Source organism: Podarcis cretensis (genome assembly GCF_951804945.1).
Source record: "Podarcis cretensis genome assembly, chromosome: 6".
In the NCBI taxonomy this organism is placed as follows: Eukaryota; Metazoa; Chordata; class Lepidosauria; order Squamata; family Lacertidae; genus Podarcis; species Podarcis cretensis.
This window is the reverse complement of record NC_137175.1, coordinates 64,338,138-64,364,319: the sequence shown is the minus strand read 5'-3', so window position 1 is coordinate 64,364,319 and position 26,182 is coordinate 64,338,138. Positions and strand designations below refer to the sequence as shown.

The following is a 26,182-nucleotide window of genomic DNA, read 5'->3' as shown; positions in this document are numbered from 1 at the left end:
GGTTTTTTAAAAATATAATTTAACATTTATACTAACCTTAGAAGCTCTGGAGTAGGTGTTGAACGCCTGGGCCTTGCTATCTCTTCACCTAGCACATAAGACACCATTTTAAGGTAATTTTATCATAGTGTCTTCTAGAAAACTTGTTCACATAACTATTTGATAATGTCAGCGCCACCACAGCGTTCCTTCCGCAAGTCCATTTCTTACTAGTTTTAGTGCTTAGATAGTGCTAGGTCCAAGCTTAACTATGTTGTCCCTTTCCAGAATAATTTGAACCAGTTTTCATAATTCATGTCAACGTGACCCTGCATGCTCTTCCAGCTTCAAATTGCTCCCCTCACATTACTCATGATGGGTGTCTCTTAACAGAATATAACTTGCTAAAAATATTATTCATTTACTACCTTAAAAACATATAATGCATTTGTTGTGAGATAATAAACTGACTCCACGACTTGCCATTAACCTATTTTCATGTGGCCCAATTTTATGGAAAAGCTTTAGAAAATCCCATTTCAGCCATACCCTTCATCGTTCCAGTTTACGAACATCTTGTAATTTTAGGCCCTGTTGAACTGGTTTGTGCATTCAGCCAATTGCAAATACTCCATATGCCTTTTCATTTAAAATGCGTCATCTCATTTTGAGACTGTCAGAGTCTGTTAATTTTACATTATGGATTCATGCATAATTTAATACTAGTGCATGGAATAATGTCCTCATAGCGTTTTGAGGACTATCCTATTAACAATATATAGACTTTAGTCTCTTAAAAATTAGTTGTTCCGATGATTCTAGAGTTTGAAAATTAAGATGTAAAATTATGTAATCTTGATGATTCTAAATATATCCAACTTCCTGAGATATATTGTGTTCCAGAAAAAAATCAGTAAATAGATATACTTACTAGATAAATTCCTTTTAATTGAACCCTACAATTAAAAGCAAAAACTACAGTTTAGGACTATAGGATTATACTTTTAGACATGTACAATAAATGGCAGCTTGCCTTTGTTGAAAAGAAAGAAAACAGAATTAGGCATTAACACTGCTAAAATAAAATATACATTAACTTGGATTCACATTCTTCATTTTGGAGGTTTGTACCCCAGTGCAGATTCATTCACACACATATACCAGATATAGGCAAATAGAATATTTGATTAGCTGCTACAAATGCACTGCCTGAGAATTTCAGGTTTTTGAATCAAGACAAACAAACAAAAAGTGATCATACATTTTGGAATTGCAACGATGTGCCAAACAAATCCAGAGAGCTTGACAAGTCATTTATTTACTGTTCTAGAACTTCTGAATGCACTCATACATAGTCTCACACACTTGATCACCGCCTTTGGACTGAAATCCTGTTTCCAAGCAGGCTTTAATATTCCAGAAGATATAAAGAAACAATTGGTGGGGACAGGGGGAAGGAGATAAAACTTCTAAAAGTAGGAGGCAGGTGGGAAACAATGTCTGAATGTGCAAAAGGTATCAGAACAGCTGTCAACAGTATTTGCCATAGCAACAGGGAAGATATGGCAAATTTACTGTCAGTCACTAATTCTCATATCTCTGCCACCATCATCCATCCATCCTTCACTCACACAATGTTTCTGCAAAATGCATATATTGTCAAAGAAAACAGTTTTTCTAGGCAAATTCTTGCAAAAACTTCTCCTTTCAAATCACGCTTTGTAATAATATCTCCACTAAGAATACTTCTATGCTACAGGAAGAGACAGTAACACCAAAGTTCAAGGAAGGGAGTTATTAAGGACAACAAAATTATTGTTAGCACTGTAGGCAGAAGTCTGGTGAAAGAGAATTGGTTCCTAGCCAAACACGTCACTAGCTGATTCTTGCCAAGATTTCCATTCTGTAGTCAATCCTCAGAAACATATTCTAATGGATATTCTAGGCATATTATCGGCCTATGAGATATCTGATGTTAACACATGCCAATTAAACAAATAATGTTCCATCAAATTCTCTCTTTTGAAGCCAATAGTAAGCTGTAAGACCAAGCTATTTTTTGCACAGTTTTGTTAAATAGGCGTCTTATCACATCAAAGGAATACATTGCAGGAAGTATATGGATGTATTCTTATTCTGGAATAGCAAGTGTGAAAAAATTTTGGTCAGAACCTCAAAAACAAAAGAAAAAGAAAATCAACCAGGGAAGTTCATCTTGGCAATAGCTCAATTCAGTTAGCATGGTTGCTTCCTTGTTCTATGAAGAAATTGGTTTGAAAATTTTCTGAACAATCATGAGAGTTGGCAGACTGCTTTATTCAAAATGAAGTAACCCAAAAATTATCAATTTCTCCAAGGAGGACAGTTTCTGTGTAGGGCAGTTTCAAGAGTGGCACTACTGAGACTTAAATAAAACATGAAAGAATTCCTAAGCAATATTTGATTTATTTAATAAAATTTAGAGATTGCTTGATTTTATTTTTTTAAAGGCACCTCAAAGTGGTTTACAAAAAGATAAACAAGAAAATCCACAACCCTACTTTAAAACACACACAAGTTTAAATACTAAAACAGATTAAAATTACCTCAGCTTTCTAAGCATCTGGGAGGTTTGTCTAAACAGGAATGTTTTTAGCAGGCACTGAAAAGAGTACAGTGAAGGCATCTGCTTGATTGCAATAGGCAGGGAGTTCCAAAGAGGAGGTGCTGCCACACAAAACAATGGATTTTTTTACAAATATGGAACAGGTATTATGTGGAATCTGTAGCAGTGCCAGTATGGTTCCATTCAGTATTTCTATAACAGAACAAGGCTGCTACAGATAGCCACACACCCCTGAAAGAACAGTAATTTTCACCCAATTACTTTTAAGTTAGATCAATTTGCTGTACTTGCAGTTCACAAAACTAATTTAAATTAAACCCAAATGACAAGCACTCCCAGTCATTCCTGCTACTGATTTAACGCAAAAAGTCATGCAACGTCTTACCGGGCTGCGCCTCTGTTATCAGCAAAAAGGAAGAGAGAAAGATACCTAGTCAGTGACAGATCAATAATAAAAAAAGGACTTTGGATGATGAGATCTTCCTCTAGCTTCACAAATTAAGTAAACAATTTCCCCAGATTCCCCGTCTCATGGAGATCCTGAACCTATCTGATGTCCTTTTAATGAGTAAGCTATATAGATGTCTGCAGAAATTTTGGAAACAAATGGTTAACTTTGAGGCTCCTTGAGGCCTATGCAGCAATACCAAAGGGGCTGCTCAGCTTAGATACTCTGGTAGGATGGAGCCTAGAATGGCAGCCTGCACATAGCACTCCAAATTCTGAAACTGACCCAGGGGGAAAGGGTAAATATTCCCTCAACTCAGAGCTGCTGAGGGGCTCTTTGTCACTGCTCTTAAGTTTTTAAAACAAAAAAGATTATCCAATCACAGATCTACCTTGTCGTTTGTAGTCTGACACCTTGATACCCCACAAACCTAACTAAAGGAAGACATGCCATAGGTATGGAAGGGTGAGACATTGATTGTTAAGAAGCCTAGCAAATTTTAATCTGCCCTCAAGCTCCCCTTCTCATATCTCTCTAGTAAATCCTTGTTAAAAATTAAATTGGCAAATTAGAGTTCTACTGTGTTGGCTTATTTGCAGCAAGAAATTAGTAGAGAAATACAGACAAACAGGCACACACGTCACGAGTTTTCCGAAGAATGATCACATTAATTCTTATAAATACAGGAAATGCTGTGGCATACAAGATGCAAACAGAGATTAGGCAAGCCATCCTTCTTAGTTCCCCCATACCAAAATGGGTAATAATGTATTTATGACTGCCCAAATAAAGGAATATAGGTGAGACACTTGTTGAACATGAGTGCATAAATGTTCAAAAATGCTCTTGGCTATTGATTTAGATGAGATTATAAAAACAACAGAGCCGAAGATGCACAAGGATCAGTTTGGAATCATATTGCAATGCAAATCAAACTAACCAGGAAATGCCGAGTAATTTATACCATTTATGCTCTTTTATGAGTGTGTTGTCTTCACCGCTTAGATACTTTTGTCTACTGGTGGTATGTAAACCTCTAAAATAAATAAATATAACTGAAGCAGCAGTGCTCTCTGGAGAGAGTTGGGCTATTTTTGGCTATAGCTTGGATACTACTGTGCTCATGATCTCACACAGTTTCAGTTACTTCAGTGGAGCAATGCCAATACACACTAGCCAAGTATTTGTCAATACATATTTTCCTTTCATTCTTTTCAGTAAGCAACTGCTTGCCACTTCTACTTATCTGTGACATTTAAGGCTGAGGAAAGGAATCTGCAAATATCTAGTATGCCACTAATTTAGCCTTTAGTTTTGGTCTCAGCCCACCAAGCAGACACAATTTTCCTCATGGGGGAGTCTCCTCATGGGTGGGCCAGCCCTGATCCGATCCTACAGAACGTCATATGAAGCAGCTGAGACCATGCACATATAACCTTTTAAACAAAGCTAAGATTCACTGATCAGCTGCTGTCCAAGGGGACTGAATTCTGTTCTTACTGCCAAACAGCCCATCAGCAGATTTCAGCTTTGTTTAGAGGGCTACATGCCCTCAACTGCAACTGTTGTATCGGGAAGGGGTAGCTGAGTGGAAGCCTGTTTACACACGCATATAGTAGCCAGTTGAACTGTGGAAAGTGTGCACGTTATTGCAGGAAATAGTTCATCATGATGAGTCTACAGATAACAAGATGAAAGTGCCTGTCATGCTATTCTCACCCCACCCCTCTCCACGCCAGTGCAGGTTGTTGCTGCAATTGTGCTTTTACACTAACTTCCACCACAAAGCAGAGTAAACCAAATAGGTCTAATTCTCATAAGTACGCAACGTGTATTCCTTGGCCCACCCATGAGGAGACTCCCCCATGGGCACCCCACCCACACTAGCAGAGAAGCAGCAGTGGCAGTTTCTGGCTAGATCTCATGTGCTTTGCAAGATCCTACCAGAGCTCACCACTACTTCTCAGGTGCTGCCACACAACCCAGGTAAGGGAGGATTTTGTGGGGTGGCAGGATGGGTACAGATGTCATAAGCCCAATGGAAGTGAAAAAAAAAATTACTGTGGATGTAAAAGCTTATACATGAATTTAGTGGTGGAGGTGCTAACCCCCTTTTTATGTCTCCATAATTTAGGAAAGGGGTCAAATTAGCATATCAATATAGCAAAGTCCTGGATGTCTGGTTGAACCAGACTGTACAGCAGTCTTCATGTTGTCTAAAAAACTTGGAGAAATTAATGCAGTGAAATGAAAGAAAATCCAGCACTGGATCTTCAGCTGAAGAGTAGTATACAAATTTAGTAAATAATAATAATGATGATGATAGGCCACAAAATACTATGGCTGAATGATTTTATGAACAGTCAAGAAACCAGAAGTAGAGTTACAGAGGTTCATACTTTACTTGTGGAAATTTGCAATGTCCCCATTTATTCCAGCATTGTTAGGATTTAAAGCTTCATACCATTACATATATTTATGTGCAATATGAATTGAATGGGATTAGCCACCACTCATAAAGAAAGCCAAATGGAAAATTACCAGTACCTGTAAATAATAAGATTTTGCATTTTATATTCTTGGTTTTATAGACTGTTTTTTTAAAAAAAGATAAATAAAGTGAATACTTTCTAATGCAAATAATCCATTAAAATGATAGATACAAAGAAAGAAAACGGGATAGATAATTTCTTACCGGACTTTTCCTCTATAGAATGCATTAACAAATGGAGAAAAGGGAGGGAGAATAAGCATTTTCTAAAAACATAAGCATTTATGCATAGAATATCACTCTCCATGAAATAGCATATCCCAGTCTCCTGTCCAAGCAGGTCTGCTCAGTAGTAAAATGGGATTTATTTCCATGAAACTTACTTATAGGAAAGTATGCTTAGGATTGCATTACAAGCAAACTAACAAATTCTGAAATGCCTAAAAGGTTATCATATACAAAATAGAGTAAATACTCATATAGAAGTGTAAACCAATAATGTAAGTGCAGTCTGATCCCAGCTTATGCATACTCACTCAGAAATATGTTCCACTGAGATAAATGACATTTACCCCCCAAATAAGAGTGCATACAATTGCAGTCTTACATTGTAAATGCCCAGTTACACATTGCTGGTACACCAAATAAAGAGAAACTATATTTTCAAACCCCACAATCAATTTTCCATTAACATATGTATATGGCAGTAAACCGAGTATCCTGATGGGCTTTAAAAGCTGTACCCTTTCAAAAAGTGTGGACTTGTTTTTATTCTCTCCACAACAGACATTTGCAACAATTTGGGCTTCTTACTTTCGTGAAAAGCTATTTGACTTGAAAACAAACTTTCAATGTTATATTACTGTTATGATGGTGATGTTACAGGTGTTTTGTATACAACCAAATACTGCTACATTCTTCTGGCAGTTATTTGAGACATCATTCTGGTAGTTATCTTGAGAACAGAAGGAGTCAGGAAAATGCCAATCATTATCCTGGCTTCCATTATCAGATTTACTTTAGCTAATAAGGATAATAAAATAAACTATTTCCAGAAAATAGGGATGATAGATGTAATCCACTAAGTAACTGAAGATACATGCATTCTCTTCTGCCTAAGCAGGCTAGTACTATCACCCCCACCCTATTTAAATGAGTAGAAAACTTGTGGGTTATACATTTAGAATAATGAGCTTCCTTTTGTAATCCAATAAGAGACCTATTACAACTCAACAGAAGCCTCTGAGTAGTTCCTCCATCAAATGCTACAGAAGAAACCTCTCACTAAGCCTCAGTTTCAATCAAAAATTATTTGTTTGCCATCTACTTAAGGAATGGAATAAAGCAAGATTCACAAGACAGGTTCTTGTTGTGAAAAAACAAATTCTTACTGTGGGCTGCTGTTCTCAGAGGATGCTGAAGGTTATTTGGGAGGGGGCATCTCCCCTGCAGCCAGCAAACAGAGCAAAATTATGGCTTTTCCATACTCCCCAGAACAAGACTGGAAGTGATTGGGGAGCTGAATAAACAAAGAAATATTCCTCAAAAACCTCCTTTACCTGGACCATCCTGACCTGGGAAAAGGTTACATAAGAAAAGCCTCCTCGTCAGGGTGTTCCCCAGTTTAGGAGCTGACATAATAAATGAACAGGCACATACAACAGCTCCACTGCTTTTTTGGGGAGGAAATGCAGCTTGTTTGCCAGCCTAAGCCAGCCCTTAGTTGGGCTTACCCACTCTGTCTTCAAAGCCTTAGGCAGGTGCAATGCCTAAGGAGGACCCCATGGGCGTGGCTAAGGGGGGCAGCTGACCCTCTAGATCAAGTAAATCAATAAAAATACTTAACTGAGGTTCTGCCCCCCCCCAGCATGAAGCCTGCCCCTGCTAACATAAACCCTGGCTACGCCCAGGGAGGACCGTGTGGGAAGGTGATTCTTGCTCCCTTCTGGGTGGCTTCTGCAGCGTTCACCAAAAGCACCAGGAAAACCTCCAAAGGAAACAGCAGGGCAGGCTGCTTTCTGTCTTACTCCTGAAGTCTTTCCCCCTCTGCCACTTCCTGTATTTGGGGATTCAGACCCTGCCTCATATAGCTACATGGCCTGGCTAGGAATGAACCCCAGGGTCAATGGGAACATGCTGGTTTAGCTTTGTGCAGTGGCAGTATCATAGCCAATGAGGGGAATGTGTTGGCTTGCTTCTTTTGGGGGTTGTCATCCCTCCCCCACCAAAGAGAGGAGGTGCCTCTTTGGAACCCATGGGCTGCACGCTTGTGGGAAGTACAAGAGCTCTGGAAGAGCTTCTAGAGGAGGAACCAGAATGGTCCCTGAAGCTCCTATTTCCTCTTGTCCTAAGACTGGCCCTGGGACCTGCCCTTCCACCCCGTGCCATAGACCGCAGGAAGTATTCTCTTTGCTACCTCAATCCTCCAAGGTGCTGCTCCATTAAGCATGCATGCTTGCTATGGCCATGCAAGAAAGTTCTATAAGATAAGAGTTCTGTGATGGGTTCCACACGCAGCCACATACCCTGTGGGTCAGGGATGTCAAAGCAGTGCCCCATGGTAGATCATGTGGAGCACCTAGCCTCCTTCTGCCCGTCATCCATCAGCATCAAGAGATTCTGGTACACACCTACCCAACTCAGATCGCTACCCTCACCCTTGGAGCCACAACCCGACTACCAAGCCTAGGATGTGTTGGTAGGAAGGGGGAGGGGATATCTGGAGGCAGCAACCAAAGGAATAAAGGGATTTCTACCACCTCCCACCCCAAAGGAAGCACGGACAATTTCGGCTCTTAGGAGCTTCAACCAAGCACCACCTGGAGGCTTGGCAGGTAAAGCCAGTCTGATAAGTGCATGGAAGTCCCTCCTATATAAGGAAAGAAATTTGGTTCTGCTTTTCAGCTCTAGAGCAGGTGCCTCCCTGAAGTTACTAAAACCTTATGGGATCCTCTAATGAATATGCAATTCATATTCCAAAAGAGGTTTGGTTTATTTCTGATAACAACTTCTCATTTGTCTCTTATCTGGACTCCTGGTTGTCCTCCTTATTCTATTTATTTTGAGACACTGCAATATCCAGCAAATGCTACTCGCTCCCAAGTGCCTCAATCCTGTTTGATGCTTCGGTGTTTGAGCAGATGGCCATTGGCTAAAGCAGGTTACAGGGCAGAGCAAAGCACTGCTAAGTCTATTAGCTTAATTGACATGGAGGAAGAAGTAACTATATATCAAAAGAAGAAAAGAAAAAAGAAAAAAGAAACACACTAAAAAAAAAAAGAGAAAAAGAAAAGTCCTATCGGTGAAGGTGAACCCTCCCTGCTGCTTGTCTTCTGCCTCACTACTCCATCCACTTTTCTTCTTTCCTGGCTCCAATGCTAGAAGTGACTCAGGAGCAGACAAAAGTGCCAAGAGAAATTAACTGCAGAGATGTAAGTTACAGGGAAAGACCATCCCATCCCTAGCTTTACTTTGTGAACAGGGGCAGCCACATGAAAAGAACATAGGTGCTACCGTCACATATAACTGAATAGTGCAATTTATCTGGTGGTGGGAGATACCAACACTGTGCTGGGAGTCTCCACCTCTAGCATGTTTCAACATCTGAAGTAAGTGTATGTGCTTAGTGATGTCTCTACACAATCTGAAACCCAGCCTTTGAAGGATTCCTGGTCATATAAAGAGGTCCGTACACATGCACAAATGCCATGTGCATCAGGTTCACTTTAGTACCTCTAAATGAACATGTGAAAGTTGGGGTAGAGTCTGCCATGATGATGCCCCCACCATGCTTGTTCTGCCTTGCTAGAATACCTCTGAGGATCTAGGCTAAGGAGAATCAGGTGGAATGAATGTAAGGTCAGGCTAAATTGGCTTTGCTGAATAAAAAGGTCAAACAGAAGGTATTTTAGGCCTAGAGAACAGGATGACAGGACAGATTGGAAGAAAGGAACCCAAAAGAGGGTGCAAGAGGGAAAGTGAAACCCTACACAAAAGGGCAACACTTGCAGGCCTGGACAATGTATGCCAGAGCTCCTTGGAGCCCTATAGACACGATAATAAATAAATGTAATTTTTGAAAGAATTGCCAATCATATCTCGAGTTTCCACCCTGCTTGACTTTTGTTAGTGTTTTGAAATTTAAAGAAAGACCCCTTGACAATAAAAGTTAAAAATGAAGCTGCAATCGCCTATCCTGTTGCTTTCTTGACCACCTTCATCCTTATCAGGTACAGCAGAAACAATAATTGAGTAACTAAAGTAACTGCTCCACACAATCGTCTTTGCTCCTACCTCATCTCTTCTTAGCTAATGGATATCCTCAAGAACACCATCCTCTGCCTCTTATAAAAGCTTAAAGGAGCAGAGTAGTCAGCCATGTCCTCTATATACCACCCTAGGTGCCTTATGGATGAAATATAAAGACTTTATGAGGATGCTGGCATTTACCCTTTAGCCAATAATAGGATGTGGAAAACAAATATACAATGCTTTCACACACTAGATGGAATCCAACTATTGTGAACCAAGTGTTGTGTTAGAAAACAAGGCATCACTTCTATTGATCAGAGTCCAGTCTTTTGAATTAAACACCCCAAATATCTTACTTAATTTACTGCTTTTAAATATAACAGCATGAAGTGCAGCTGTCTTAGAAAAGAATGTAAAGCAATGCAATTTGCTTGGTATATATTCTGTCCTTATTAAAAGAGTGTAGTTACAGAGCAATTTAGTTCAGTTATTCTTATTAGCATCCTGCTCTCCATAAAGAGCATTACTGCTTTACATGCCAAGCTTCCTTAAGACGTACAACATCAGTAGATCAGGAAGCTGCATTTTCTGCACTGCAACAAAGCCATCATTCTGATTTACTGTTCCCACATCTTCCACAGCCCAGGAAATGAGTGTCACAAATCAACTCTTGAACCTGGCTTCCATATACAACAATATAATGCACTGTTGTCTTGCCTCCAAGCCCAGCTGCAACAGCCTGGTGACTGCATAATGACTGCAAAGCTCACTTGCTAGAATAAAGACCTACCGCCACAGCACATAAGCAAAAAACAGAATGCAACAGCAAATTTAAAAACAACATAAATGTGATCCCAGCAGTATTGTTAAAACACGTTATGTGGTTTAATTTAGTACAACTTCAGGGTTTATTTGCTTTGGTTTACAAGGTTGAGACCAACAAATAAATAAACAAAAGTTGACATTGACACCTACTTCCTATTACGTAGCTAGTTCCATATTATTAAAACTTACGGTAAGTATTAGATGAAAATGCAATTGCTAAAAGTCAATCGACATTGGAAAACTTTATTTGATTGCAAATTAAAAACAGCTAATGATAATTCATTTTGTTCTATTGTAAACTGAAAAGCTTTTAAGCAATTATGTACCCACAGAACACTATTACTTAGAACAGCAATTAATTATAAATATATGTTAGTATTAGCAGTGACGAGGGATCAGTTAGGGGCGTTCTCCAGTTTTTCTGTTGCCAGGATATATTCTGTCATGGCTTTCTCCCAAGAATGTCAGGAATAGTACTTCTGTGAGGGTACTGAAAAGTCCTGAAGCACTGTTCACCTCACATAACTATAAAACCCTGGGTTCCTTGCAAAGGGGAAAATGGGATATTTGCAATGTAGGTATGAATTAATAACATGTAAGTAAGTCTTACATTTATGTTTTGTTTGTGTGCCCCTCTGACAGCAGTCTACCCTTGATTTTTAGAACAATGGTAGACTGGATAGAAAACAAAACTAAGGATTTAGCAGTGATCCAAGGGTATTATCTCTAGCATTTCTTGTCACTAAAGCAGCATCCCATTTTCCAAAAATAAGTTGATCGTTGCAGCACTTTCAACCTAAGTGGGTTTTCCCTAGCAAGCTACAAAATTCAGCCTTCTGCAGGTGCTGAGTGTTCAGCAGCGCCTCCGGTGACCAGGTTATACAAAAGCTTTGAGAGAAAGTATTGCAATGTATTTATAAGTTTGTGTATGTGATAAGTCTGTTCTACTCAACAATGCCAGGCCCCTGGCCCTCAATGCAAAATCATTTATCAAAATAAGAAAACCTGTTTTAACAGGAAAAGATAACCCATCCTCTTCCCCTCCCCCCCCCAAACATGCTCTCTAAATTGAACAAAATTATATAGATTTGATTCAGCTGTCATATATGCTTGTCCTCACTTTAGATTAAAATTTCCAGATGATAGAAGCAGAGGTAGCTAATCTGACATCCTCTAGATGTTATTAAAATAGAGCTCCCACCATTCCTGACCATTGGCTATGGGGCTGATGGGAATCGTAGTCCAATAACACATTGGCTACTTTGGATTTAGAGTAAAATTTTAGAGAAAGCATATGGGTTCATGTACAAGCACACAAAACAGTGACTTCTGAGATTTTACTTTCACATTTTTTTTTATTCCACAGTCCTCAAAACTCACAAGCAATACTGTTGGACTATGGCCCCACACATAACACAATTTTTAAAAGGCATTGTTGCCTAACCTCCTTAACAAGGGAGCCTACAACTCCCCCCCCTCAAATCTGAACAGTTTAGGGGGGTGAGTAGGATTTTTTTTTTTGCAAAGCTTCAAGACATTGCATGCTAACAAAGACAAGTCAGATGAGACTTTAAAGAGACAGAGCCCACACTGAAATATACAAACTGCTGCTTGCCCTGAAAGGGGTTCAGTCTCCATCCCTGCTCCTTTGCTTTCCTATGAGTTCTGGAATCTCCAGTGGGAAATGGATACTGTACAAGTAATTTCCACAAGGGAGAAGGTCCTCCAAAGCCTTTACCTCCAAGCTCTCTCTCATGGCTGGCAACCTCTTTTTATTTCACTTCAATAAATTATTTTATTATTTAAAACACGGCTGTGGCTCCGATCTGGTGGAACGCTCTGTCACAAGAGACTAGGGCCCTGCAGGACTTGACATCTTTCCACAGGGCCTGCAAGACAGAGCTGTTCCACCAGGCCTTTGGCCAGGGCACAGCCTGACTCCCTCCTTCAGCAATCTTTGCAGAGCTCTGGCCCAATGGTTGCCATTGGTTTGAGTTAAATTAATTTTATGATGAATGATTTTAGAGTGTTGTGTTGTGTTGTACTGTTGTACTGTTTTATTGTTGTTAGCCACCCTGAGCCCGGTTTCGGCTGGGGAGGGTGGGATATAAATAAAATAATAATAATAATAATAATAATAATAATAATAATAATAATAATAACAATAATTTCTTACTTGCTATCATTGGATACACAAGGACTAGTAGCTTACTACAGCTCTGTTCTCTTTACGACAAACACTTTTGTTGTGCTCACACTTCATATCTCCACTTATACATTTAAAACATTTTACAGTGTAATCCTATGCATGCTTAATGAGGTCTCCCTGTGTTCAGTGGGGCTTTCTCCCCGGAAAGTGTTACAGGAGTGCAAGTCCTGCTTGTGTGCAAAATTTTCAGATGGAAATAGTATGTGGGGAAAGTGCTAAAAAAGTACCTCTCCCTCTGTGCCAGTCTTTCCTTTCAAATTGCAGCCTTGTATTCTGTTGGGGGTGGGGGAATCCTCCAGATCACAGAACTACCTGCCATGGCTTCTCCTTCTCCAAGGGGCAAAACAATAGCATCTTCATTCATTCTCTGCTGCCCCTTATGACATAACAATCCAGACTATTTCCAATAAATTAGATTCTGACTTTACATGGAATCTTACGTTGCCAAATTACAGCTTTACACCTTTAAGCATACATAATGGCTGGCTTTCAAGTCTCAGAGGGTGGCTCAGCATAAAGCATAGGAGGGGGTCTACTTCCCCTAAAAAAAGATCAAGGACCTCTCCTGAGCTCACAAAATCAATATATGGCTATCTGGCTTGTGGGCATTATAATTAAAGTGTACCTACAAAAATGTGACCCTATTTTTAACAAGTAAAGTCATCTATAATTAGTAATGTATTATTTTTTGTTAAAGTGCTGCAAATGTTTTTTCTTTTGGCATGGATCAAAATAGCCGTGCCCTTCACTGATATGAGAAACATTAGGCTTACTGAAATGTACTTGGCATGCACAGAAAGTTGCTAGTGCAGTTCAGCAATATACTTAAAAAAGCAACCTGTTAACATGCAGAACACATTTTTCAACACATCCTGAACCAAAAATAGTTTCTAAAAAGCCTTGCCATTGTGTGATAAAACCAAGATTTGTTATAATAAAAATGCTAATTCAAGGAACAAATACAACAAGAAAGCTAAGCAAAATTAATTTTTGAAAACTAATCAATCACCATATTAAAAAAAGAGTTTTGCTTACCACTAGAGATGGCGAAAGTGCAATGTTGCCTATAGAGGCTTTCAGTTCATCAACGGTTGCCGCACTCTTAAGAACATCTTTAGACTGCAAGGGCTTAATCTTAATGTTGAATTTCTTGTGTGCCTCCTCTTCCTCTTCAGATTCACTTGAGGAATAAAAGTGCTTTCCTTTGGTAGGTAGATCACAGTTAAAGAGAAATGTTGTTGAATCACAAAATATAACTTTTGGAACTGATTGGCATGGGCCAACAATGATAAAAACAGATCTACAAATTCCAGAGAGTAACAGCAACCAGCAGCAGCACCGTAAGATATGAGATGGTTAATATTGCAGAAGGCAAACTATAATGCTATTGGGCCCAAGCCATTTAGGATTTTGTACACTAGTATTAACATCTTGAATCGGGCCTAGCAGCTCTGTCTCCAAGTGCAGCCCTACACACAGCAGGGTGCAGTAATCCAAATGGGAGATCAGTACAGCATGCTTAGCCCAAGCTATTCTTGTCCAGGAATAGCCACAGCTTGTGGACTAGCCTAAGCTGGGCATTAGCACTTCTAGAGGCCACAAGGGCCACTGGAGCCTCTAACACAGGCAACTTGCAACCTGCACACATTTACCGTATTTTTTGCACCATAACACTCACTTTTTTCCTCCTAGAAAGTGAGAGGAAATGTCTGTGCGTGTTATGGAGCGAATGCCTACGGATGGCGGGGGGATCTGCTGCAGTCGTGAGCAGAGGATCCATGGTTCCCCTTCCTTCCCTCCTCCGTGGCTCGCTTTGAAACAGCAAAGCGGGAGAAGAGCCGCTGAGTGGGGAGGAGAGAGGGACAGAGAGCCTGCTTGCTTTAAAGGAGCAAAGCAGGAGAGGAGAGGAGCCGCTTACACGAGTGTAAGCGGCTCCTGTCCGGTTGGCTCCTTTAAAGCAAGCAGGCTCTCTGACCCTCTCTTCTCCCCACTCAGCTGGCTAAATAGCAGCAAAGTTTTTCAGCGAGCCAGGGAAGAGGGAGAGAAGCAGAGCCTGCTTGCTTCTCCTCTTATACCCCTCTTCTGCATTATTAACAGCATCCTTCTCCACCCACCCCACGCGTGTTCCTTGGCCCTTGAGTGCTTTTCCTTCCCTCCCCACTTAAAACGTGGTTACAAAGCATGGATCCACATGGATCCTCAGGATTTTTGCATTGGGCTACCTCAAACGCACCGTCAGATCACATGTCTGTGGCCACAGCATGAACCACAAAAATCATTCATCCACTGTTTCGTTTAGAATATTTTTTTCTTGTTTTCCTCCTCTATAAACTATGTGCGTGTTATGGTCGGGTGCGTGTTATAGAGCGAAAAATACGGTAACTTGTGCGTATTCAGCTTTACACGTTTGGCTAAAGTAAAATAAAATAAAAGGGGTGGAAAGGAAGTGGGGTTCCAGGAAAAATGATTTTGGCAATCCCATCTGCCACTGAACCCAATGTGTTTTGACTATATGCAATTTTGGCTTTACACTTGATCACCAGAACGTAACCCCTGTGTAAGTTGATTCTGGATCAGAAAGTACTCCCAGACTACGAACCTGTACCTTCAGAGTAAGTGCAACCCTTTCAGAACAGGTCATCCACGTAATTCCTGGACATAAGATCGGTCCATCCACAATACCTCCATCAGGATCAATTTCAGTTTCTTGGTCCCTACCCAGACCATCACTGCCTTCAACACCAGGCATGAGTGTTGGCTCCTTTTTTCTTTTTATAATGATTGCTTAAAATTAAATTTTACTTATGGCCACTATCTTTTCATTCATAAAGCCTCTTGAACATTTTGGGCTCCTTCAGGAGGAGGGGCGGGATATACATTTGATAAATATATAAAATAAAATAAACTTGAGATGCTGATGTTTCAGGGGCATCCAGCGGTAGGGAGGATGGCAGCAGCTGGCCACACTTGAACCGAACCCACACTTGTTTCAGAGTTTGCAAACTCAGTTGTAAAACTGACCATGAAGGATATAGCCTGGTTCGTCTGGTCTGATGCTGTATCCTTCTTCATCAAGCTCAGGTGAATTCTAGTGCAGCAAACATAGTGAAGCAATTAGAGTACTTGCAAAACATTAAGTAATCACTCTTTCTTTCCCCTCTCTCCCACCAATTTCATATTAATAAGAAGCACTTGTCCAATAAACTATTGGTATGTGCAGTGCTCTCTACGCTTAACTAAGAATAAAGAGTCTACCCAGGAACCTGTTTTCTCAGCCAGGCAGTCAAACAGTTGTGCTAACTGCTCTGATCTCTGTGCAGTAGGGGGAATGTGGGGTGAAAATATTAAATAGATAAGGAATATGTCTAATATAAGAAAATGGTTGCTTGGAAATATGGAAGACATCAAAGCATTATGTATGCAAACATTTGCATGAGGCCTCTTGCTAAAGAAGGGCTCATTTCCAGTGCCTGATAGAATTTTCTTCTTGCACCTTTGCCTTCTGGTTACTACTCTATAAAACTGATGTCCTTGTATCAGAGATCAAATTGGCTCTCATTTAATAAAATAAAATCTAGCCTCCACTTTGGTTTACATGGCCATGACAACATTCATAACAGAACCAGCTGCTTATTTTCTGATGGTTTACAAAATTCCCGTGTTGCTTCCTTCTTCAAAAAACTCCAAAGTGATTTACAACTAAAATTAAAATACAGTAATAAATTGCATAATCATATAAAAACATAATCAGAATACAAGCATCCTATCACTGGTGCTTCCAAGAAAAACATCATGGACCATGAAAGTTGTCAAGCGATCAAGGACAATCAATGGGGACACATTCCCCCATCTCTCTGCTGACACAAGGTATAATACAAGATGGCCTCAGTGCCTAAACCAGGCCTAAACACAGAATGAAGTAGATCTAGAAAATCAGCTTCACCCAAGAGTGCCTGGAGACTAGAGCTGGTTGGTGCCCACCGACTCAAGAACCGGGCTCAGCAAAGGGACATTTGCAACCAGTCTATAGTTATACATAACTTTTGGGTCTAATGAATTTTATTAATTAGTAGTCTTGCTGGCTGTTTCGTGGGACTACTCCCTCTCTCAGAGAGGCATTAAGTACCGTATTTTTTGCTCTATAAAACTCACTTTTTCCCTCCTAAAAAGTAACGGGAAATGTGTGCGCGTCTTATGGAGCGAAAGCAGCCTGCACGGCTATCCCAGAAGCCAGAACAGCAAGAGGGATTGCTGCTTTCACTGTGGAGCAATCCCTCTTGCTGTTCTGGCTTCTGAGATTCAGAATATTTTTTTTCCTTGTTTTCCTCCTCCAAAAACTAGGTGCGTCTTGTGGTCTGGTGCGTCTTATAGAGCGAAAAATACTGTATCTTCTTGGGCTAGTTGGCCATCCCCTCCCTACTGGATGTTATCAGTCATAACATGTACGGGGGCAAGAACACCTACACCCTTCCAAGCACATCATCCACATTCTCAAGCCTTATTAATTGAAACTCATCCATGAACATCTGACAAAATAGTGTTCTGGATACTCTTAGAAACTGGCCTGCTATAATAGTGAAATCTAGGTCTCTATGGATACAAGCAATCATATCCTCAACATGCCTTACAAATAATTCACAGCAGGCCATTGAGAGTTCCACCATATCCTTCAGGCCAATATGTAAAAGCATCCTATAAAGCTCTGCTGGATGAGACACCAAGGATGATGGAGGCAGAGAAGTAATTTTTTACTGCCTTCACCAGCACAAAATAGGCTTTACAATGAGCACACACTTGCTTTCAACTGCATTCATTCCAATTCTTCCTCTACTTGCATTATAATCATATTCTAACCTGCTTTATTGCTCTCAACTCCAGGGCATACCATGGTACTACTTGGGCTCAGGCAAAGCCCTTAGGGGTGAACATAGGGCAAATCCTAAATTGCAAAGATAGACCAGACCTCAACCTCTCAGCAGAAAAAATACCCCAGAGTCTCCTGGAAGCCAATTGGTTCCATCAGTCTTTGACAGCAGGCCATTCTAATAGGCCCCCGTCTCTGCAGAAGAGAAAAGTAATTGACAATCTAAATCTCAACAGGAGGGGATCTGACCATGACAAGGAAATGCAGTTACAGTGAGACACAGCTGGTTGATAAAGCCAAAAAGGTAGTACCAGAAAGAGCAGTTTATTTGAACTACACTGTCTCTATATCAAATCTCATTTATTGAAGCATTTTCCAAAAAACAATGTCTGGAAAGAATGCATGACACATGTGTTAAAAAAAAAATATTGTAGCATACCACTCTATTTATAGATATTAATCATGCCAAGTAATACTTCAACCCAAACACCCAGTCTCCTCAAACTGGGCATAGTAACTGTACTAAAAATAATAGTAATATTTTGATTATTTTACTTATAATGCATATTGTCTGAGCTGCCCCTAGGTCCCAGCTCACAGAGGACCAACGCGAGGCTGTCGTTATGTACAAAAGTCTTTATTGAGGTTCAGTTTCCATTTCAAAGCCGCAGCGCGCAGCTCTACGTCTTAAACCCTAGACCGGCGAAGTCCCGTCTGAATCTCCTCCTCTCTGACACCAGTTTAAGATCCTAGCCCTGCTCCACCTTTTCCGCTGCTCTCTCCTCTTCTGGGTCCTCCTGCCCGCTGGGGCATTGCCCTTTCTGGACTCTTCCGACGCTGAGTCGCTTAGCTCCTCCCCCTGCCTCCTGCGGGCTTTAGGACCCGGTTCCCAATCCTCATTCTCTGCTGTCCCGCGCTCCTGTACATTTGAACTTGCCTCTCGCGCCAACCCAGTGACCTTTCTCCTAACCGTTACACTACTTCGGTCACTGCTTCCCTCTTCCGGGATACTGGCCTGATCTGACCTCCCCTCCGTTGTCTGACTTTCTGATGGAGGCGTGGTCAGCCCTGCCTCATCTTCTCTCCCTGGTGGGGAATGCACTGGCCCCGATCCTTGGGACTCTTCCCCCCCCCTCTGCTCTGGTGGGGAAGCTGGTCCTGATTTCCAATTACTGCTCTGGGAGTCCCTGCTGCCCCCTTGCTCCTAGGGCGTTCCCCTTGGGAACCCCCTACCCCTGGCCACTGGCGCCCCCTTCTGTGAATCTTCCGATTCGCTGGAGAGGCTCATGGAATCCCTCGGTCCACTGTCCTCTTCTCCTACGCTCCCCTCGGATTCTTCCCCTTCGCTCTCCATCTCCTCTCTTCCCTGTGCCTCTGCTCCTGAGCCCCTGACACATATATATATTATATATACTTGGTATACAAAGTGAAGAGAAAGAACTTCACAAACACACACACACACACACACACAGACACACACAGACACACACACACACAAACACACAGTTAGGGACTACAGTAATTTTGTTATATTACCAGATCAAGTTGTGTGATTTTAAAGGTGATCATTGTAAACAGGAACACACTTGAACTTTTAAATTCTTTTCAGCTAAAGCAAGCAAAAACTATTCCAAAAGAAATTTTATTTCTTCTAATTAACTTGGACACCTTCCATACTAACAGCACGAAATCTGTCTGAAATGGTGCCCACCTTATTAGCATAATTGGTCTTTAACATTTTATTGGCTCTTTCCCATTCTTCCAAGGCAATTTTGCACAATCTAATTAACACGAAAAGATTAGAAGATATTCCAAAGTAGGGCTAGGGCATCCCTTTGAAGCAAGGGTACTCAAATATGCAAACACTCCTTCTCAAATGACTGCGAGGAGAACCAAAGTGGTCTGTTCTGCTCACCCTCCCCTCCCACCCCCCCAGGCTAGTCCCCCTTTCCACAAGGCTGTGTGGGGCTGACTGCTTTTTGCAGCCCAAGATCTTGCGTTCTGACAGCACTGCTAATGTCCATGTTCTGGGGCTGTAAAACCTAGAGCAGGCTTCCTCAACCTCAGCCCTCCAGATGTTTTTGGCCTATAGCTCCCATGTTCCCTAATTAGCAGGACCAGTGGTCAGGGATGATGGGAATTGTAGTCTCAAAACATCTGGAGGGCCGAGGTTGAGGAAGCCTCACCTAGAACTTCAAGAAAGGTTTTTGCAGGACAAAAACCAAAGCTGTTGCTGATAATCCTCATGCCCCAAGGGCCTTTCAGAAGCAGGTTTGCTTTCTGCCCCACGCATGGTGCTTTCAGAGATGAAACATCTTTACATCTGCCTGGTTAAAATCATGGAGACCGTATTTCTGCTGATTTCAAGTAGGTATATTGAAAGACACTGCAGTTCAGACAATGGCTGGCAAACATTTTTATGTTTAGCATGTGCAAAAGCCCTCAAGCTTTTATGAGTACTAAAAGGAAGCAAAAACCTTTGAGCTGAACACAGGGTTGTTTATGTATCTCTGTTCCAGAGTAAAGTGTAAACTCGCATCCACATCTATATGAATGCACTATTTTCCTTAAATAATTTAAATTGTTGCTGGTTTAATTCATTCAAATTACTCCAAGATCATATCCTTTTCTAGCTCTAGTTGCAATTCCCAAAACCAGCAGACTTAAACCTGAAACAGGTGTGACACAACTCTCAATTTTGCTAGGGGCTCCAAATTTGATGGCAATCTGCATGGTAATCTAGAAAAAGAAAGAAGCTGTAGTTTTCTCTTTTGTGCAAACTACATCACTACGGAGGGGAAACTACGTATTGTTTCATGTTCCATCTGTTTGTCAGAGGCAGAGTCTTAGCTCACTTGCATACAAGTTTGAAGAAGGTAAGAAACAGCAAGAGAACGACTGGTATTTCTAACCTTCTCCAAACTGCTGTGTAAGAAAAGGCACCACATCTTCCTTTAGCCTTCTGACAGGCGCAGGTGACGGGTGAGTGTGTAGTAAAACTGATGTTTCATGCCTGCCTAGTTTGAATAAGATAGTGAGAGTGTTTCCTGGCAATCTAAAGCTTTGCACAAGTGAGGAAAGACTCTACCTCTCTTCTAAATTCTATGCATGTGCTGGAGGGCTTAGAAGGAAGGTGAACTCTCACTTGCTCAGCAGTTTGAAGGTCATAAATAAACTGTGAGAACAATATATTTCTATGTGGGCCAAATTTAAGATCCCAATCGGATAGCTGGGCAGCTAGACATGTCAGTGAAATCCTGAATATTCAAATATTGTTATCTGCTTTGTACTGTGATTATGAGATGTACTAAAGTGTGAAAGAAGTAATCAAGAAACACAGTGAACACACACACACAAAACAGAGAGGCAAGTTCTCAGAAAATTCTTATAATAAGGAATGTTCTTGGGAAGGTATGAATGCCAGGTGATTACTCTTACTTACATATCTTTCCCAGTCAATCTCTGAATAAAACCCATTTGGAGCACCATTGGTTCTCTTCTGTAATACACAGTTAAAAATGATAAGTTTTATATTAAAAAGGGGAGAACAGCAACATGCACTAGTTTCTTAGAAGATATGACAAAGTCATGAGTTTTCAATTTGGGATGGTCTCTTAACTAAAGTGGGTTCTGGCTCCCTACTAATCAATCTCTAGAAAGAGAATGCCAGCCTCTCAATCTTCTTTGAGAAAGTAATTTCCAGTGTTTGAACTCTTGAATTTTTCAAACCTGATAAGCCAGGAGCAGGAATTGCAAGGAGAGACCACCATGCTGGAAGATAGTACGGCTTATGGGCAAGACAAATGAGGATAGAGCTGCAACTTGGTGGTAGAGCATGTGATTTGCATGCAGAAGGTCTCAGGTTCAACCTCTGGCATTGGTCAAGTAGCAAGACCTGAGAACCTGGACAGCAGCTACTAGTCAGATTATACAATACTGGATTAAATGGAAATTAATAATATGATCTGGTATATGGCAGCCCCCTATGTTACAAATACACTTGAACAGAAGTGATGAGATAATTAAGCTCTCCTAAATTTAAATAAGTATTACTTTAATATGCTGTACTTCATTCCTGAAGCCTTCGAAACCAAAGCGGTCAGGTGATCAAATAGTGGGCCAGATTCAACTAATGAGTCGTGCTAGTGGAAATGAGCAGAAGGTCTTCCATGATTCCACTCCTCCCTCTCCGTGCAATCCCAAATTGGCTGGGGGGCATCAGGGAACCCCTCAAAACAGTGTACAGGGGTGTGGGGAGAGAAGAGGGTGATTGTTCTGTCTGGCAAGCTGAAATGCTTGTAGTGATGGAATGATCTCCTTAGAGCAATCCTGAATTCTTCCCATAGTCTTGAGCCATTTACAAAACCTGGAGAAGTATACAATACATAGCAGACTAATGAGGAGGAGGAAGAAAGCTACAAAATAATCATATAGTTGTTCAGATATCAATCAAATATTTCATTTCAACCAGCTGTTACCTTCAACATTCAAGGAATGTCCTATAAAATATTCCATTTTTGCATGATACGTGTGAAATTATCCATGAAATTATCTACTTCCTAATGCATATTATGAACGCAGTCCTGTATTATTTATCTTATGAATGTAGTTTTCAAGGTGAGCCTGGCACACGAGGTAATCCATTTCTATTTCTAGTTACCTGTATCCATCACAAATGATCCAAACACTACTGAATATTAGGAAACCATAGTGAGTTCCTAAACATAATTAGACATCTATGGACACACAGAAACACATCAGAATCACAGGGGCAAAAACATATGTGGTTGGGCATCCTATGCAGAGCACCTGGAGTAAAAAAATACATTGAAGAAAGTGATGCATAAACAATGCCAAACATACATTTGTACATGCAAACTTTTTTTGGCCAGGCTTACACATTGTTCCAACCAACCCCCGGGAAGCTTTAAACCAATATTCATGTCCTTACCGAAACTGATTTTCCTCCTTCCTGTGCACACTCTGCTTTGTTATTGGAGGGTGGATCATGAGGATGAGGGCTGGGTGGCTGGAATGGATTTTGTTTTTTTATAGAAAAAGGGTTAAAGTATTGGGTGGTTCGGTTTTTTTAAACACATGAATCTACATGGAGTAAGCAAGCTCAGAATGCACTTTTCAAAGGCATTACTTGCCAAATGTAAATGCTGCTGTCAGCAGACTATTTTGGAACGTATGAGAGGACTCTATTCAGCAGAAACTGGTTCTCTTATAACTGAGTGGCATGGACAATTATCTCTAATGTTAAATGTTTTCCCCTTATTTCCTTTGAGTAAGATGTTTACAAGACATAACGTTTTCATGCATTTCAGAACTATGTCCTCATACAATTCTGCAGAACATGCTTTATTTAATGTGGCAGCCATTGCAGTGGGCCTTTAGAGTCTTGTAATATAACTCAGCATTTCTTTTGTAACTGAACATACACCTACAAGAAGTGACTCAGTGAATGTTTTCATCCTGGTTTTGTGCAAGAAAAAGGTTAGCAGCGTTTTGGTATTAAGTAAGTCTTGAAGAGTTCTACGGAATATGATCCTTCTCTAAGTGCCAGCTCTTTTCCTATTGATCATCACCTACAGTCTTTTATGACCTCTAGACTACAAAGTAATTAAAAAACAGGCCAATAACATGAACAGTTTTCAAGCATACTTTAAAATTCTGGTCATTTAGCTTCTTCTTCTTTATTAATCTGATTAAAAATTGCAAGCGCATAATTCCAAAGTCAGCATAAAAATAAGGCTACATTATACTAAATATAGCAGAATAAATTCTTCAGGTTCACAAAGTAAGCACCTTCTCTTAATCTTAACGTGGGAAGGGATTGTGTACAATTTTAAAGAGAATGTAATTTTTTGGTACTAAATGAGAAATGAAGTTAGCATCGTTCTCATAGCCTCCGAAAAGCAAAATGCTACATGAGGAACATCATCAACAAACGTAGAAGTGAAGGCCTTAAATGAAAGCACTAGTGTGTCACAATGAACACACCGAGGTGGTGACGGTGCATGAACCAGCATGGACAGAGAGAGCCCCTTTATCATTCGTGGTCAACACCAAGAAAAAAAAAGTTGCTCAGCAGCTCATTGCTTCTCAGCTTGCCTCATAGAGGATGAGAGTTACTAGGAGACCTCAGCGTCCCTCAGAGAGCTACAGTCCCAGAGTTCTATGGGAAGAGGGATTGTTAAGCCACTTTACAGGCAGGATTCAGCTAACTAGTCCTGCTAATGGAAGCCCACACAAGGACTTCCACTAGTGCAATGGGGATTTCCCCCCTCTTCTCCTCCTGTGTGTCTCCAAACAGGCTCAGGTGTGTGTGTCAGGAGAACCCCTAGAATAGAGCTGGGGAGAGGGGGGTTGTGCCATCTGGCAAGCTGGAAAGATAGCCATGGCATTACACTGAATTCCTCCCTGGGAACTGTAGTTCTGTGAGGGGAATAGGATTCTACCAACAACTCAGCACCCTTTCCAAACCACAGTTCACAGGATTCTTGACCGTTTAAAGTGGTATGATACTGCTTTAAATGTATAGTGCAAATGTGGCCCATATCTGCAAAAAAGCCAGTCCTCCTCTGCCTTCTGTTTATCACTTTGGTGCTAAATTTAACTGGGTGGTGGTGAACAAGTGAGGAGATTGTATCTTGCACGGGGTTTCTGTGTTCCCTTCCTCCCTTTTTAGACCAAGTATTTCCCTCCATATCATATCATCCCTCTTCCAGTCCCACATTGCTGATCTGTTGGGGACAGGAATGAAGGAGAAAGACTGCTGAATATGTGTAGGCTGTTTCTATGAACTGGAACCCCGCATGCTCAGGAATTCCAGCTCACGGGGGCATTAGGAAGACTTCTCCCCTTCAGAATTCCCTCAAACACATTGACGGTGTTGGAGAGGGCCAGCATGAGACAAGAGGGGGGCATGTGGGGACTCTCGGGTATGTGAATCTCGGATGACATGATCTCGGGTATGTGAAGTGCCTGAAGGGGCAGTGCACCAGTTACTTCTTTAAGTGTGTAACACAGACGGGGACTGTGGGGTGGAATCAACGTGCAAGTTGGGAAAGTGAACAGCGTTGTTTTTTCTTCTTCTGCTGAACAGAGCCTTGGCTGAACCATTAAAAACAGTATAGAGTTCCAAATGTGGTCTGCTTTTTGAATCTTTAAGCTAAAAGCGCTTGACAAAACACAATGGGGATGCAGAAGGATGTGTGGATGCAGGCTTTTTTCAATCTACAGCTGTGACCCTAAGCACATCTACTTGGACGTTCAGTTCTTCTGAAATCATTAATATTTACTTGCAAGTAAATATGTTTAGGATTAAGGATCTTGGGTCAGAAGTTTAAATAGACAGAAGTTGAAAGAAAGAAAAAATTATTAGGGCCTTTCCAGAAGACAAAGCCCCGCCAACCCCTTGATGTTATTTATCAAGATACAATTGGGCTAGCCTCTATCCAGCACCACTAGTACCCATTCTTTCCCCCCTATGCATTTCTGCTGTATAGGGACAGATGCTCAGCACTTAAAAAATAAAAATAAAAACCTACAGGAGATGTGCACTCCTGTATTGGAGAAGGAACGGCATAGCCTTCTAAGAACCAAATAAATGGAAAAGGGGATTTGCAATAGAGCATTGCTGCAGGAGGAAGAAAAGAAAAAGCAGCCTTCGTTTGTTTTGCCACTGTTTGTGAAGATAAATGCTCCAACACCAGAAATATGAAGAAACATGATCACAGGCAGGGAAGTCAGCACTCATCACTAATGGCTCTATCTGTGGTTGTGGCACTCATGCAATGCATCCTTGCAAAGCACTCGTGAAATAGCAAGGGACATGCTAAGTAGGGAAGAACCCAATTTCCCCACTGACATAGTACATGCTTGGACAATGCATATTCCAGACACAGATGCATTTTCTTTAAGGAAGACATCTGAATCAAGACCAATGAAACAGCAGCTTATTTATTATGCAAAATAATGATCATCTGGAAAGGCCCTTACTACTCCAATTCCTTTAATTTTAGGAGAGAAATGACATTGTTTATGGCTGGTAGTGTTTCCATTCCACTGCTGAAAATCTGGTGAAGACTAACAAATGCTCCAATTTTCCTTAGAGTCTTCACAAGATAAATTTAAATGGGAGTTTTAAAGTCAGGAATCAATAAAAAGTGAAGTAAAATCCATATCTGAGCCCAACATTCTTCATTGCAAACTTAAAGCCTAATAGCTGATGTGGTACATTTCCTTCTAAAGTCCAGTTCTAGCAGAGACAGAAAACCTAAAACCATAAATAAAAGCAACAGTAACTCAACAGCAACCCTTCTCCTATTTCTATTCTTTACAGGAAGGCTTCCTGAATTGTTACTTTTAACCAATTTAAAGTATTTGCAGGTATTAAATGTTTCTTCATCTTTCATGTAATTGTTTGTCTTTGTCCATCATATTTATGACGATTATTAGAAAATTTATCTCACTTGATAATCATTTGACCAAAAAAGTTTTGA

At 40.8% G+C, this 26,182-nt stretch overlaps 1 protein-coding gene across 23 annotated transcripts in view; it reads right to left on the bottom strand.

The window, feature by feature from the left end:
- SGIP1 (SH3GL interacting endocytic adaptor 1) overlaps nucleotides 1-26,182 on the bottom strand; it is a 150,352-nt gene that overhangs the window by 56,768 nt on the left and 67,402 nt on the right. For 14 of the 23 annotated variants that reach the window (XM_079981992.1, XM_079981994.1, XM_079981993.1 and 11 more), the window contains 6 exons: nucleotides 22,624-22,701; nucleotides 21,115-21,171; nucleotides 15,842-15,896; nucleotides 13,844-14,019; nucleotides 911-935; nucleotides 37-88 (listed from right to left, as the gene is read on the bottom strand). In XM_079981992.1, the coding sequence (XP_079838118.1) occupies nucleotides 37-88; nucleotides 911-935; nucleotides 13,844-14,019; nucleotides 15,842-15,896; nucleotides 21,115-21,171; nucleotides 22,624-22,701 (443 nt within the window). The remainder of the gene's footprint in view (nucleotides 1-36; nucleotides 89-910; nucleotides 936-13,843; nucleotides 14,020-15,841; nucleotides 15,897-21,114; nucleotides 21,172-22,623; nucleotides 22,702-26,182) is intronic. The other 9 variants (XM_079981996.1, XM_079981997.1, XM_079982009.1 and 6 more) reach the window with 1 other exon arrangement.